Here is a 17,008-nt window from a genome sequence, read left to right on the forward strand (position 1 = left end):
AGAAACTGGCCATACCTGTACTGGTAAGTAATGCTGAGAGGAACTAAAACTTTAAGGCCCAGTCTCACCATCAAATAATTGACAGTTAATTTGATCAAACTTGACAGTTAGTGACACAAAGTGACAGTTAGTATGTATAGTTTGTGTCACTAGTCAAGTTTGACTGTCAAGTTTGATCAAATTAACTGTCAATTATTTGATGGTGAGACGGGGCCTTTAAACTCAACCAAACCAAAACCAAGCCAAGAAAACAAAGACAAAACACCTGTTATCATACAAAATAAAATTTCATAACCCAACATATTTATTTATTACATGAACATGACAGAACTGAAATGGTCGAGTCACTCCGAGTCCTGCCGAATTGGTGCGATTCGCTGCTAACGTTACCGTATTTTAAGCCCGCTATCCGACCTACCGTAACGGAGTACGTTAACGTTAAAATCATTTCCGTTATTCAATATTCATACTGCGCATGCTCCATTGCTAAAATAACGTTACCGTATTCTCCTCGAGTTACTTGATAACTCTCTAATGTCTCATTTAAACATACACAAAGCGTCCTGATAAAATTTCAAAAAACCGCCACCATGAGCAGGTCGGTCGATTTTGCTTTGACACTTTGTTAACGCTCTTGGTTAACGCTCAGAGCGAATTTGCCAAATACCGCATGTCTGGCGCCACCTTAATATGTCATTGTCCAACTCCCACAGAAATCTGCATAGGGATTACGTACACTCGATACGCATCGTATCCGCCATGTTTTCCCATAGCGCCTTACGGGAAAACATGGCGGATACGATGCGTATCGAGTGTACGTAATCCCTATGCTGGAAGCAGCGTTTTGACATTTGACTAGAGACGCAGAAGCCTGAAGCTATCTTCATACTTTTGCTGTCAATATGCTGTCAATGTCAATGCCGTAATGGTGTTTGGGGTTTGTGAAGAGGTAAATTATCTTAAAATAAAAAAGTGAAAATGTTACCAAAAAATTATTAGATATTGGATTAGATTAAATATTAAAGTGCTCAGAACAATAGGAAGTTCCACATTTATGTCATAATTTGGAAATAATTATGATGGAGAGAATTGTGGCTTCTTCAAAATGGTGGGTGTTTGTTTTTTGGTTAACATAATAGTTCTGATAAGTTTATGTTTGGCTAAACCAAGAGACTGCCCAAAGATATGCTCATGTTTAGGATCGTATGTAGACTGTTCCTCGAAGAAATTTGAAACCAATTCCCTCAGTATACCAAAATGGGCAACGCATTTGTAAGTTGTTTTATTGTGTTATTTTTCAGGTTTATTTACCTTTTGTTTTAAGGAATTTGCAAAACAGTTCAATAAAGAAATTAACTGATGTTAATTGGAAACATCTCTCTGCGTTAAAAGAGCTTACTTTAAACAAGAATGCCATTTCTTCCATCCCAAAAGATGTATTTCAGTATCAAAGTCAGTTGAGGATACTGTAAGTAACTTTGAATTACAATTTACTAGCAGTTATGAGTTTATTTGCAATCATCAATTATCATCGTGGCTTACTCACTCCTGGCAGAGCGTTTGCCCCCTTTTGGGATCACTGATTTATTTATTTGGGTACCACCCAATTATATATTATATATATTCATAAAATATTACAATTGAAGGATACAGACAAAGAAGGTGCTATGTCAAAATATAAGGTTTGAGAAAAATGGTTTTAAAAGTTGACTCTCTGGTATTTGTTTATAAATTTGCTGGAATTATAGCGATGGAATCAGTCTATGTGTACAACATGACATAGAACTTTTTTCGCCAGAACCTCGCGGACTTGCCACCTTCTTCGATTGACTAGAGAAATTAAAATATATTGTGATTCCTGACTGAACACGTTCATAGCAGTGATTGATTCATAGAATGGTAGTAGAGATCGCTGGCTAACAGAGGGACCAGAAACTGATTTTCTGCAAAAATTGACATAGCACCTTCTTTGCATGCAAAGGCTATGTCAAGGGTACATGCATGTACCCTTCAATTATTATCTAGTGATACATTAAACATAAAAATATAGTAAATGTGACAAAAATTGGTGATGCAGTCAATACGATGCCTACCAAAGTTGTAGTGATGAAATTTATGTTTATGTCTCCTAAGACTTGATCTCCCCATCTTGTTTTGGGTCTCCTCTTTGGCCTCTTTGTTGTTGGTATCCAGCCAGTTATTCCCTTTAGCATAGAATCTGGGTTAGCTCTTTCAGTGTGTCCCAACTACCTGAGCCTTTGCACCTTCGTGAACTTGATTATGTCTTCACCCTGGATGGCTTCTTTAATTTCTTCATTGGTTAACCTTCTAAATTCACCTACACCTATGCTCACCAGTCCCATTATTTGTTGAATTATCTTTCTCTATAAGATTTCTAACTTCATTCCATCTTTTTGTGTTAACACGTTCGCACCTAACGTATTACCACTAGACGTTCCTCAGAAACAAATATGAGTTTTTAGGTAAAAAACAGGAATATTGGATTAAAACTCGGACACATGGATTAGTATATAGATATTTAAACATTTTTTTTTGTTTACTTAGCCTGTCAGTATACTGGTAGTCAGGATATATTTGTACGTGTTTAACTATATACTGAATACCAGTATACTGGCAGGCTAATCTAGACAAAATAAACAACAATAATCGCTTTATAATTGGGAAAGAAATTGGTCATAATTTTTTTTATTACAAAAGAAACATAATTATTATCCTAAAAAACTATAATAAATAAATTTATTGTTTGCCTTGTGTATGGAACAATTTGTAGCAAGGAACTATGCATAGTCCTGGTGAGTCGGGGCAGCTGGGACAATAATAACGCAACCTTTTTCGGGCATTTTGCTTAGTGCAATATCGGCACCGTAACATACCACTTTTATTTTTTTCCGTGACCGGAACTTGTTCAAATTCAAATTCAAATTCAAAATATCTTTTATTAAAAAAATTGTAAACAACACACTTACAGCAAATTGTCACAATTGAATAATAAGTGTCTAATATACATACAAAATTACAATTACAAATACTATGAGTTAAAAGTTAAAATGTGTGATTTAAAAACTCATACACAGAATATGGTTCTAAATCCAATAAAATGCTTTTTATTTCAGTTCTAAATGTATTAAAATTCTGTTGCAATTTAATTCTAACAGGCAATTTGTTAAAAAAATTTATACACGAATATGTAGGTCCCCTCTCTGTTGCGACTAGCCTATGTATAGGAAAATTGAGCCCTACATACCTAGTGGGTATGCTGTGTTTTGGCTCAGAATGTGTAAACCTATCCCTATTCTTGAACAGGAACAGTAAACACTCATATATATAAAGCCCTGCCACAGTTAATAATCTTAACTCCTTAAATTTTCCCCTACAGGTCCTTCGAGGATTTAAAAATCAACAATTTCATCTCCACTCCACGTCTTACAAATATAGGACTACCACAGGGTAGCATATTAAGTCCAATGTTATATATTTTATATAATATTGATTTAGAAAATTGTATTAATAGCACAACAAAGATTATTCAATATGCTGATGATGTAGTAGTTTACACATCCCACAAATCATTGGATATATGTAAAAATAATTTTAATGTCTCAATTAAGGCTGTTCTTAATCACTATCAAAATATTGGTTTAGCAATATCAGAATCTAAAACAGAAATTTGCATTTTCTCCAGAAATCGTCAATTCCACAAGGTCATTTGGCAGTAGGTCAAATTCAATATCCTATTAAAAATTGTATAAAATATCTCGGTACTTATTTGGATAGAAAACTTCTATGGAAGGATCACATGCATCATATCATAAAAAAGTCTGGAAATGCAATGAATATTCTACGAGCCTTTTGTAGAACTAATTGGGGTGCCGATCCAAATATAGCAGTTTTATTTTACCGTACTATGATTCGTCCTATTTTCGATTACAGTTGTCATCTGTATGGAACTGCTGCAAACACACATTTGAATAAATTAGAAATACAAAAAAATAAATGTCTTCGACTTTGTCTTGGATATTTGAAGTCTACACCCGTTAATATAATGGAAGTTGAGGCGATAGAACCACCCCTGGAATTTCGACGACAGTTTTTAAGTGATAAATTTATTACTAGAACTATAGGAAAAAATACAAACTATCTGCAGGATATACATAAGTTATCAATTTTAAATCTAACTCATAAATATTGGACAAAGAAAAAATGTCCGCTTCTTGTAGATAGTTACTTGAAAATATCTCAATACCGAAGTACTTTCTATACTTATGAAAATCAAGTTTCACCTATGTATTCCCATGTATTAGAAGAAATTTTCTCAAAACAAATTAATACTTTTTTTATGGATATTAATTTAAATCCAGCCGTTTTTCAATCATTTATACTTCATAAATGGCCACATTATCAGTTTTACTATACAGATGGATCCAAAGTACAAAACAAAGTAGGATGTGCAATAATCAATATTCAAAGTGGATTTAAAAAATTATTCAAATTGCCTTGTGAATCATCCATATACACCGCTGAAATGATAGCGATACTTTTTGCTTTAAGACACATATTTAGTAACGAACCCTATAGCTGCATAATATTTACAGACAGTAAGAGTGTCGTTGATAGACTAACTAACGTACATAAGTACCAACAACTCAATCATATAGAACTGGAAATTATGACTCTTTATAATAAAATTGCAAATTTAGGAAAAAACATCATTATATCATGGATAAAGGGACACGCAGGCATTAGGGGTAACGAAATAGTAGACAGGCTAGCCAAATCCGCCCTAGAAATAGGCGAAGAACTTCCCATGAACTTACTACCCATTTCGGATATTGATATTATTAGTAGACGACACCAAAAAGAAAATTGGCAAAGGTATTATCGAAACACGAGAACTGGTAGTAATTACAAACAAATGCGACCTGAAATTCCCATTAAAAGATGGTTTCATTCTGTATCAAATCGCCATTTCATAAGAGTTATAAATAGATTGAGATGTAATCATGCTCTTACCCCCCTTCATATGTACAGTCTGGGTCTCACAGAGTCACCTAACTGTGAGTGTGGAAAAGAAGGTAATCTACTACATATTCTCCTCGAATGTTCACATCAATCAGTAAATATAAACAAATTTTATGATAATCTTAATATATTAAAAATTCCCCTTCCCGTCTACCTGAACAATTTGATTTTTTCTGAAGAGATTAATATATTAAAAACAATTTACGAACATATCAAAAATTGTAAATATAGATTGTAGCAATAAAATTTACCCTGTATTTAAGAAATTTTGTTAAAACAAAGCAGGCATGTTTGTTAAAACAAAACAAGTTTGTTTTGTTGTTATTTTGTTTTAAATCCTGTAGATTTAAGTCATTATTGTATATTATAATTGAAAAAAGAAAAGAACAAAAAAAAATAGAAAAAGAAAAGAAAAAAAAAACAAAAAAAAAATAAAAAATGCAAAAAAAAAACAAAAAAAATAAAAAATGCAAAAAAAAAACTAAGAAGATGTAAACCTTCGCGAGGATGAATCGGGTTTACGTCTTAGCGTAGTAAAAAAAACAATTTATAAAAAATAACAATAAAAAAATTAAGAAAAAAAAACAAATTAACAATATAAAAAAAATGCAAAAAAAAAAATACAAAAAAAAAATAAAAATTTACGAAAAAAAATGAACAACCAAAACAGAGTATTATTTAGATAATAATTGTAGATAATAATGTTAGTTTGTTATGTATTTAGAATTAGAAATACAGAAAAAATTCCTCTGATTGAAAAATCAAATTTGTTTGTTTTTAAAATAACAAAATGTCTGGCTAATTGGCTCGGCCAAGGCCATCAAATTCACTCAAAAAAAAAAAAAAAAAAGGTCCTTCGAGCTTTTATCTTGAGCATTGTTCTTATTGCTCTCTTCTGAGCAATAATACTCTATCAACATCAGTTCCTCCGCCCCAGAAAATAATACCATATCTGAGCACTGAGTAGATGTTTGCAAAATAAACTGTCTTAAGGTGTTGTAAATTCAAATACTTAGACATTACTCGTAATGAATAACATGCCATGTTGATTCTCTTGCGAACAACACACAGATGCTCTGACCAATTTAGATGTTGATCTATGTAAATACCCAAGAATTTTGTATTTGTTGATAATACAACAGTTTGATCATCCAACTCAATCTCCTCTGGAATTATCTCATTATTTTGCTTTGTGTGAAAACAAACACAGTTAGTCTTCTCAGTATTTAAAACCAATTTATTTTTTAAGAACCAATTCTGAGCTGTTTTTAAGTGATCTGAAGAAATACTCAAAAGATCCTCAAACGTTGATGCTAATGTTAATAAGTTTGCATCATCTGCAAAATTTACAAGGTGAGACTCACTGCTCAGTATTTCGCTACCAAGATTGTTAATGTAGAAAACAAAAAGAAGTGGTCCCATGACACTGCCCTGAGCAATACCAAGTTGTAAATTCCCTTCTTCTGAAGAAAACTGTTGTCCTTCTCGAGTTATAATAACTTTTTGTCGTCTGTCAGTGAGGTAATCTCTTATCCAGTCCCGAGCAGGGCCACGAATTCCATATCTTTCTAGTTTGTTGATCAAAATATTGTTATGACAGTTCCGTAGATTGTTCCTACATAGAAAGAGTCCCTCGACGTGAAAGAAGAAGTAGTCACGTACGAGAATATTCTGGATGTCATGGAATAACCCAGAAATGTCTGGTGACATCTAGAACGTCAGAAAACTATATAAACATTATGTGTTTGACATTCTATAGTTCAGTTGTAATTCAGATTTAGTAGTCGACAGTTGTCAGTTTGTTAAAGTTTATATTGTATTTGAGTTTGAATAAAGTTACTTTCAAGAAGTTGTAACATTGGTGACAGCGGTGGGATTTAAGAGATATTGAAGAAGATACTGAGAATTGTTTATGGTAAATACCAGATCATCTAAAGTTGAGAAGGAAATGGATACATCCGGACCACCAGCATGGTTTTTAAAAATGAAAGAAAATGAAGAGAAACGTAGGCAAGAAGAGAAAGAAAATGAAGAGAAACGTAGGCAAGAAGAGAAAGAAAATGAAGAGAAGCGTAGGCAAGAAGAGAAAGAAAATGAAGAGAAACGTAGGCAAGAAGAGAAAGAAAATGAAGAGAAGCGTAGGCAAGAAGAGAAAGAAAATGAAGAGAAACGTAGGCAAGAAGAGAAAGAAAATGAAGAGAAACGTAGGCAAGAAGAGAAAGAAAATGAAGAGAAGCGTAGGCAAGAAGAGAAAGAAAATGAAGAGAAACGTAGGCAAGAAGAGAAAGAGGAAGATAAAAAACTTAGAAAAGAAGAGGAGGAGAGGCGTAGACAAGCAGAGGTAGAAATTATGAATAGTTTGTCCCAAATTCACGAGCATTTTCAGTTAGAGGTAAGTCGAATTACTAATAAAATAGATATATTAGAAGAAAAACAAAACTGTTTAGATAATAAAATAGAACAACAACAAAATTATTTAGAAAACAAAATAGACCAACAACAAAATCATTTAGAAAATAAAATAGAACAGCAACAAAACGATTTAAAGCAGCAACAAAACGATTTGAAATATAGTTTAGAAAAACAAATAGTAGAGTTAGCAAACAAAATTAATACCCAAGCTTCTTTATCTCATATTGTTTCAGTTACTAATATCGAATCCGAACAAACAGCCCTTTCCTCTTCCATCGTTGATCCAGGCATAATTAGAAGTAGCAAAATTTTAAAACCACCCACGTTTGATGGCCAAACAGCGTGGGAAACTTATCGTTTCCAATTTGAAGCTGCAGCTAAAGCAAATGGCTGGACTGAAAGAGAAATGGCAGCTTCCTTGGTGGTGTCGCTTCGAGGTCAGGCAGCAACCGTCCTTCAATTTCTTCCTCGGGATTCACCTAGTTATGACTCACTTGTTCAAGCTTTAGAAACAAGATATGGCCAACAACATCTGAAGCAGGTTTTTCAAAGTCAGCTTAAAGTTCGGTATCAAAAACATAACGAGAGCCTACAAGAATTTGAAGCTGATATTAAAAGATTACTACATTTGGCATACCCTCAGGCACCTAAAGATTTTCTTGAACAAATCGGTATACAGGCATTCATAGACGGACTACATGATATCGAAATGCAACAGGCTCTCCGATTACAACACCACAAAACGCTAAATGGAGCACTAGTTTCAGCCCAGGAGTTTGAAGCGGCTAAAAGTATTTCAAGATCTCGCCCAAGATTAAAAGAAATAAGATTTCGAGAAGATGAACAAGTCCCTACCACAGATAATCAACAACCTATTTTGTCCCAGATGTTGAACATACTCCAAAATCTTCAACAAAATCAACAAAAAGCTCAAAATCAAAACAGAAGATGTTTTAACTGCGGAAGAATTGGACATTTGCAGGTCAATTGTAGAAGTGGATCCCAAGCGAGAAAAGAAGAATACAATAATGATGTCAGAAGGTCGCCTAGATCGACATCCAGAAGCCCATCATATAGTCCTACTAGAAATATTAGTAGAGATAGGTATGTAAGAAGTCGATCTCCTACAACTGACCACAGATATTCAAACAATAGCCAGGGAAACGAATAAAAGTCGACACTAAGGGGCGGGCGTCGGCTGAATCTAATAAAAGCCCCCAAATTCGCAGTTATACTTTCAACAAAAATGAACAGAACTTATTACTTAAGGGCTACGTTGACAATCAAAAATGCACTTTTCTTATTGATACCGGTGCAACAAGATCTTTTGTTCGCAAAGAACTTCTGAACAGAAAACTACAGCCATGTAAAACAAACTTAGTTCTTGAAACAGCTTCAGGTCAAACTATTCCAATTCATGGAGAAGTAACGGCGACCATAAAGATTGGCAACACCTTGATAAAACACATATTTCTTGTAGCCGATATTAAAGATGAATGCATTCTTGGAATGGACATTATGCAAAACAAATTTATCATAGATCTTCAAAATAAAATTTTGTTTATTGAAAATGAAGAAATAGTCCTAAATTTTGAAGAGTCTACACCTCAAGTAAGAGTTATAGTTAGTGAAGATACAGAAATTCCTCAAAATTCTGAAAGTATAGTCCTGGCGAGACTGAGTCAAAAACCTGAAGGTTTACATTTCGGCGTTGTTGAAAGCGAGGAACTTATTAATGACGGAATCTTGATAGCCAGATGCCTCGTGAATGTAGATGAGATAATTCCAGTAAGGGTTGCTAATTTGTCCAAAAAGCCTTTTAAGTTGAAGAAAGAACAACAAATAGCACTCTGTACGCCAATAGAAAAAATAATCAAGTGCGAAAAGTATTTGAAAAAGAATACAGCTTTAAGTTACCAAGTTGACGCTAACCTGGCGAAAGAACTGATCAAAAATGTTGATCACTTAACAACTGAAGAAGTAGAAAAAGCTAATGAATTTATTAATGAAAACTACGACATTTTTGAATCCGAGAAATCTACAGGGCGTACTAGTCTAGTTCAACATAGAATCGATACTGGAGATGCAAGACCAATTCGTCAAGCCCCACGCAGATTACCGTTTGCTAGACAAAAAGAAGTTGAAAACATAATACAAGACATGATAAATTCCGATATCATCGAAGAAGCTTCGGGCCCCTGGTGTTCACCAGTAGTCTTAGTAACTAAGAAAGACGGATCTACTCGTTTTTGTGTAGACTACAGAAGATTAAACCATGTTACACAAAAGGACAGTTATCCATTGCCACGAATAGATGATACACTAAACACTTTATCAGGTGCTAAATGGTTTTCGACTCTAGATTTAAAAAGTGGCTACTGGCAAGTAGAAGTACATCCTGATGATCGAGACAAAACAGCTTTTTCAACTGGCCGTGGTCTCTACAGGTTTCAGGTTCTACCATTTGGTCTTTGTAATGCTCCAGCTACGTTTGAACGCCTGATGGAAATGGTTTTAAGAGGACTTACTTGGAAAACATGTCTAGTATATCTTGATGATATAATGATTATGTCCAAAACCTTTGATGAACATCTGAAAAACTTAAGCGAGGTATTTGAAAGACTGCGAAATGCCAACTTAAAGCTTAATTATAAGAAATGTTCACTATTTCAAAGAGAAGCGTACTATCTAGGACATATCGTTTCAGCAGATGGAATTAAAACTGATCCAGAGAAGATTTCAGTTATTAAAGATTGGCCTAAACCAGGAAATAAAAAAGAAATTAGAAGTTTTCTTGGACTCTGTTCATATTACCGAAAATTCATAAAAGATTTTGGCCGCATCGCTAAGCCTCTTTATCGACTAACCGAAAACAACATTGAATTTGACTGGACACCGGATTGTCAAAATGCCTTCGTAGATTTAAAAAAACTACTTACAACAGCACCTATCCTAGCCTATCCACGAGAAGATGGAAAATTTCTGTTGGATTGTGACGCATCTCAGCATGGTATTGGCGCTGTTTTATCACAAGAACAGGAAGGTGAAGAAAAAGTTATTGCATATTTTAGTAAAACCATAGGAAAGGCAGAAAAGAATTATTGCGTTACCAGAAAAGAGCTCCTAGCTATTATAAAAGCCCTAGAACACTTTCATACCTTCCTTTATAACAGAAATTTTACAATCAGAACAGACCATAGCGCTTTGCAGTGGCTAATGAATTTTAAAAAGCCAGAAGGACAAGTGGCTCGATGGATAGAGAGACTCCAACAGTATAACTTCGACATAGTACATCGAAAAGGGCGTCTCCATAACAATGCCGATATTCTTTCTAGGCGACCCTGTTTAGAACGACAATGCCAGTACTGTAAAAGACTTGAAGAAAAAGAGAGCGTAACTGAAGAAGTAAGTCTCTGCATGACCACGGTTGAACAGGAAGAAGATAATGATCAGACTTCCCTGGAAAACATTAAGAAGAGTCAAAAGAAAGATAATGACTTAAGAGTCATACGAGAATGGCTTAGAAATGGAGTAAGACCTCTTTGGCAGGAAATATCTAAATATAGTCGAATTATAAAGGCGTACTGGGCTCAATGGGAATCTTTGCATCTTTCGAATGGTCTATTATATCGGAAGTGGGAAAGTCCCGATGGAGTACGTATAGTTCAACAAGTGGTACTGCCAAAATCACACATTAAAAGTGTGTTGCAAGAACTTCATAGCAGCCTGTCTGGAGGACATTTTGGGGTAAAAAGAACACTGGCCAGGGTTCGAGACAGATTTTATTGGATCAATTGTCGCCGAGATGTAGAAGAATGGTGTAAGAAATGCGACTTATGTAACGGTAGGAAAGGCCCTAGAACAAGAAGTCGTGGTAAAATGGCACAATATCTTTCCGGAGAGCCTTTTGAACGACTTGCAGTTGATATTCTCGGTCCACTTCCAACGACAGAGAGAGGTAACAAGTACTTAATGGTTGCAATGGATTATTTTTCAAAATGGCCTGAAATTGCACCTCTTCCTAATCAAGAAGCGACGACTGTAGCAGAAGCATTCATAACACACGTCGTATCAAGACATGGAGTTCCTTTAGAGTTGCATTCTGATCAGGGACGAAATTTTGAATCCGAATTATGGCAAGAATTAATGAAAATCTTGGGTATTAAGAAAACTCGAACTACGCCTCTCCACCCACAATCAGACGGAATGATCGAAAGACATAATAGAACTATTTGTCAATACCTCTCAATGTTTGTTGCTGATAATCAAAAAGATTGGGATACCCTAATACCTCTATTCCTGTTAGCCTACAGAAGTTCTGAACATGAAGCAACCGGTTATTCTCCATCAATGATGATCACCGGAAGAGAAATGAAGCTTCCTCAAGATCTTATTTTCGGAAAATTGCCTACCTGTGAAGAAGAACCTTCATCCCTGACGTACCTAGAAAGCTTAAGAGAAAAACTGGAAAAAGTCCACGAATTTGCTCGTAAAAGTTTGAAGCTTCAAAGTGATAAAGCCAAGTCCAGGTTCGATGTGCAAGCTACAGGGACAACTTTCGAAAGAGGTGATCCAGTATGGCTATACAATCCCACACGCAAGAAAGGACTTTGTCCGAAACTTCAACGAAACTGGGAAGGCCCGTACACCGTCTTAAAGAAAATAAATGATCTGGTCTACCGCATCCAGTTTTCAGCGAGAAGTAAACCCAAGGTAGTTCACATTGAGAGATTAGCCCCATATCATGGAACTGATCCACCCTGTTGGCTTCAACCAGACCCTGATAGACCAGTTATTCGAGGCGAATAACTATAAAGGAGGGAGCAGTGTTATGACAGTTCCGTAGATTGTTCCTACATAGAAAGAGTCCCTCGACGTGAAAGAAGAAGTAGTCACGTACGAGAATATTCTGGATGTCATGGAATAACCCAGAAATGTCTGGTGACATCTAGAACGTCAGAAAACTATATAAACATTATGTGTTTGACATTCTATAGTTCAGTTGTAATTCAGATTTAGTAGTCGACAGTTGTCAGTTTGTTAAAGTTTATATTGTATTTGAGTTTGAATAAAGTTACTTTCAAGAAGTTGTAACAATATGATGATCTATGCTGTCAAACGCTTTTGATAAGTCCAGGAACATTCCCAAGGAAATCTCCCCGTTCTCCCATCCATTCAAAATCTTATCCACGAATTCGTATGTAGCTGTTTCAACAGACCTTCCCTTGAGATATCCATGTTGTGATTCAGCAATTAGGTGGTCATCATTGAAAAAGGCTATAAGTCTTGTGCACATTGCTATTTCGAAAATTTTTGAAAATGTCGGTAGTAAACTGATGGGTCTATAATTTTCCAATTTGGTTTTATCTCCCTTTTTATGTAAAGGTTTCACTAGAGCTAACTTTAGTTGGTTAGGGAAAATACCATACTTAAAAGAGTTATTAATAATGTGGCACAATGGTTCTGCAATCTCTTCTGCACAATGTTTCAACAGATTCGCTGAGATCCCATCATAACCTGCACTTTTTTTATTTTTTAGCTTTGAGATGATATTAAGAATTTCAGAAATAGTTACTGGTATAAGAAAAAAAGATTTGGTGTTATATGGAATACTGCATGAAAAAGTGGCTTGAGGTTGAGTTTTTATTAAATTAGGACCTGCATGAAGTACAAATTTGTTAAAGTTATTACAAATATCCTCAGGCTTACCACTAATATTCGAAGTTTGATCGACATATTCTGTAACTGTACCATTAATTTCCCTAACAATCTGCCAAACGCATTTTGATTTGCTTTCACTGTTATTTATACGCTCTTCATAATGAGCACTTCTTGCATCGCTCAGGAGACGATTGTATTCCTGCTTCTTTGTTTTGTAAGCCTCACTATAGACCCTGTCAGACCTACTAAGCACTAGAAGGATGTCTAGCTCATTCTTACATGCAGCAACCTGCTGATTAGGTTTTAGTATTTTTTTTGCCGTACATTTTTGCTGAACTGAGACTATAGGAAAGCAATAATCAAAGGTAGACCCAACAATACTGACAAAAGCATCCCATTGCTCATTTACCAGTGATTCAGGGGTAAAAAACACTGAGTCCCATTTTTGACTAAAAAGCATAGACTTGAAGTTATTTTTATTTGTAATTGAAAAAATTCTTTTTTTAACTTTTTTGAGTTTTCCACTTATTTGCAAAGTAAAGGACACCTTCTGGGCAGTATGGTCAGACATATGAGTGCCTACCACCTCTGCATCAAAAACGTTTATATTAGTGTAAATATTGTCAATACAACTTTGAGAAGTCCTACTTACCCGTGTATATTCTAAAATAGAAGGAGCAAAATTAAAAGACTGCAACAATTCACTGAAATCTTTAGCATTACTGTCCTTAACATTCATTATATCTAAATTAAAATCTCCAGCAATAAAACATGTGCATTGCTCATTCAGTAGTATATTTAGAACTGACTCAAGTTTTACTAAAAAGTCGTGAACAGGTTTTGTGCTTGTTCTGTATATACATATGATTATGACCTTTTTTTTATAAAATGAGAGTTCTACGGCAGAACACTCAAAACATTCTTCATCGCCAAATATGGTTATGTCACTTCTATGTACGTACTCTATACCATTCCTTAAAAAAATTGCTGTGCCTCCATATCCATTTTGCCTGCAAAATGCTGATGCCAGTGAATATCCCACCAAATTATATGCGGACAATTGATCGATGGTTTTCCAGTGTTCTGGGTAATGCATGTTGTTTGCAGTGGCTTGTACCTGAATAGCCTTGTTATTGTCGATAAGGTCCATTACTATGCTCTCACGAAATTGTAAAAGGGAAGTTTTCTTATTCGATGCTCCCTTGTAGATGTAAAAGCTGTTCCAAATGCATATATCTAATAGATGGAAAAACAATTTTCGATACCACCGAAGTGTTTTTCTTCTACAGCATCTCCTTTCTTTAGCTTCTTTTTAACATGTCCTTAGGGTTTCCAGTTCTGTCTTCTCGTAGAGTTCCAACAACGTGTGTTTTTTATTGAATAGGGTTTCCGCCAAATCAACGCTATTGTAGAAATTATCCATGTATAAAACATGACCTTTTCCGAACTAATCCTTCGTCAACTCTTTGACAATATCCGCCGTTTTCAATGTACCCCTTCCGGTATATACAATAATATTTAATATATATCCATCGTGTGTAGTGAGTTCGTATAGTTTAATCCCATACTTGTGACGTTTGCTGGCTATGTATTGTCGAAAGATGAGACGACCATGCCACAAGATCATGGCCTCATCAATGTAGGGCTCTCTATTAGGGTATAGACAATTTTGTATATTTTTTAGAACTGCGTCCAAAATAGTCCGAATCTCGTAAAGACGGTCGTCAGTATTAACATCAGTATGGTCTACGAATCGTAGCATTTTTAAAATCCCTAGAAATCTATCGCGGCCATAGTTTTCCCAAAAATAGGGTGGTAGTAAATACTTTCCCTGCTCCACTGTTTGGCAAGGGAGGGAAATTTTACGATGCCTCCCAAAACACACAAACCTAGGAATTTTTTGATTTCCTCATTAGAAACTTCTTTCCATACACTTCTTTTTCGTTGTTGAAGTGTTGTAGATGTGGATACAGTGGGTCGTCTATTAGTTTCACATACAGTTGTGTTGATTATATCGTTGTCAAAAAGTACATTAAAATAATCTATGGGTTTTGCATTGGCCGGAAGATTTACATTAATATACGACATTCCAGTAAAATCAAATTCTGTTACATCTTCTTCTACTTCACCCCAACCATAATGTTCATATAAAATGTATTTTGTAATTTTTTTCTGTGTCATAGTGGGATTTGTTGTCTTATTATGGCAAATATTCGGTACATCTGTTAGACCAAACTGTTGTTCATCCCCATATTCACTTTGATCGGACTCTGTATCTTCAGAACTATTCACACTAGTTTCGCTAAGATAAGTTTTATCAACTATAGAATCATCTTCGGACTCACTAGAATTTTCTGGGACATCATCGGAACATTCTGCCTCTATTTTATTAGCTTCAATCTGCAATTCTTGTTCTGTTAACGGACGATTACTAACATACTTTGAAAGTCTAGGTTTTTTCATACCACTTGGGCTAAAACAAAAAGAAAACAATTAGTAATGCACAAACTATTGAACCACTCTGTACATAACTTTATTTTTCATCTAAATATTGTAATACTTTTAAGAACAATAATTAAAACATTTCAATATTATTTATTCGTTCAAGAAATATTCAAGTGTTTATAATGGGGCAATAAAAAATCTTGTAACTAAATAAAGTGAACAAAATTTAAGAATGCTAAATTTAACTTAAGATTGAGAGGTTTATGTTCATAGAACGAAAGTAATTTAACCCGGCACCTGCCACGTGGGGAGCTACCAGCACCCCATAACACATTTTTATCAAATATTTGGTATTTCAAGTTTGGTAACCGAGCTGTGCGTCATAGTAGCTTTCTATAATATTGTATAGCATATATGTGTTAGTGTTTGAAGTGGTTATTTAGTGTCATTCTGAACTTATAGCTCTAAAGTCGAATTGGGGTGTCATCATCTGGCACTTTAAGTTTTAATTTTTTTTGTATTTTTGATAAACAGGTCAAATTTACATTTTTTATTGAAATAACTGATTTAAATTATTAATATAGACTCTATACTCACTAAATTTTAAATTTTTTAGATATTTTACTTGACTTCATTTATTATGGCTTGGTACTTGCTAATTCGCTTATAACACCTTTTTCATTTTATTTTTTAACTTTTATAACATATTAGTGGCTAATAAGTTAATAAAACATGTTTATTTATATTCTTATGTTACTCAACACATTATTTTGTTTTTTAAACAAGTAGATCACAGAAAATTTTTAAGGGGTGCTGTGAGCATCCCACGTGGCAGTTGGCGACTTGCAAAGCCACGTGGCACGTGCCGGGTTAAAGAAAAGTAATAATAAAATGATCTAAAGTTGAATTAGTTGCACATTGTGCTTTTAATTAATGAGTAACTAAATAACACTAAAATATTACACCAAAATTATTTTGTTTTATTGCTAGCACTATTACGACTTATTCTATAAATGATATTCAATATTTCTTACCCTGGAATATTTGTATTATCCATATTTCATCAATAAAATTCACCAATATCACCATATAACCTTAAAATTTTCATGTGTTCTAAATGTGTCGATAATATTGTTTAGGAACGAACTACCAGTATACTGGCAAAGATTACAATATTAGAGACTACATACATATACAGCATCTACATCTCGTTTCTTTACTCCTGGTCTGTGTGAATATATAAAGTATTGAAATTAGTAGAGTTGTGAGCCAGTAAAGTAGTAGTCAGTATATTACGGAAAACTCGAACTACCAGTATAGTGGTAGTCAGGTGCGAACGTGTTAAGCCCATCTTCTCTGCACCATAAGTGATAACTGGCTTGATTGAGGTCTTGTAAATTTTTAATTTGGTTGTCTTACTAATGTGTTTTTCTTTTAATAATTTTTGGTA

At 34.5% G+C, this 17,008-nt stretch overlaps 2 protein-coding genes across 2 annotated transcripts in view; both read left to right on the top strand.

Moving 5' to 3' along the window:
- The first annotated feature begins 918 nt into the window (after positions 1-918).
- The window catches only part of LOC126893402 (leucine-rich repeats and immunoglobulin-like domains protein 2), an 81,701-nt gene continuing 65,611 nt past the window's right edge, over positions 919-17,008 (top strand). Inside the window, exons 1-2 of the mRNA XM_050663541.1 lie at positions 919-1,272; positions 1,325-1,468. Of these exons, the coding sequence (XP_050519498.1) occupies positions 1,106-1,272; positions 1,325-1,468 (311 nt within the window). The 5' untranslated portion in view covers positions 919-1,105. The remainder of the gene's footprint in view (positions 1,273-1,324; positions 1,469-17,008) is intronic.
- Positions 1,475-8,913, top strand: LOC126893403 (golgin subfamily A member 6-like protein 22). The gene is made up of 2 exons (XM_050663542.1): positions 1,475-3,397; positions 5,892-8,913. Exon 2 carries the CDS (start codon positions 6,953-6,955, stop codon positions 8,621-8,623), a length of 1,671 nt encoding a protein of 556 aa, XP_050519499.1. The 5' UTR covers positions 1,475-3,397; positions 5,892-6,952; the 3' UTR covers positions 8,624-8,913.

The sequence above is a fragment of the Diabrotica virgifera genome, chromosome 10, assembly GCF_917563875.1.
Source record: "Diabrotica virgifera virgifera chromosome 10, PGI_DIABVI_V3a".
NCBI classification, from domain to species: Eukaryota; Metazoa; Arthropoda; class Insecta; order Coleoptera; family Chrysomelidae; genus Diabrotica; species Diabrotica virgifera.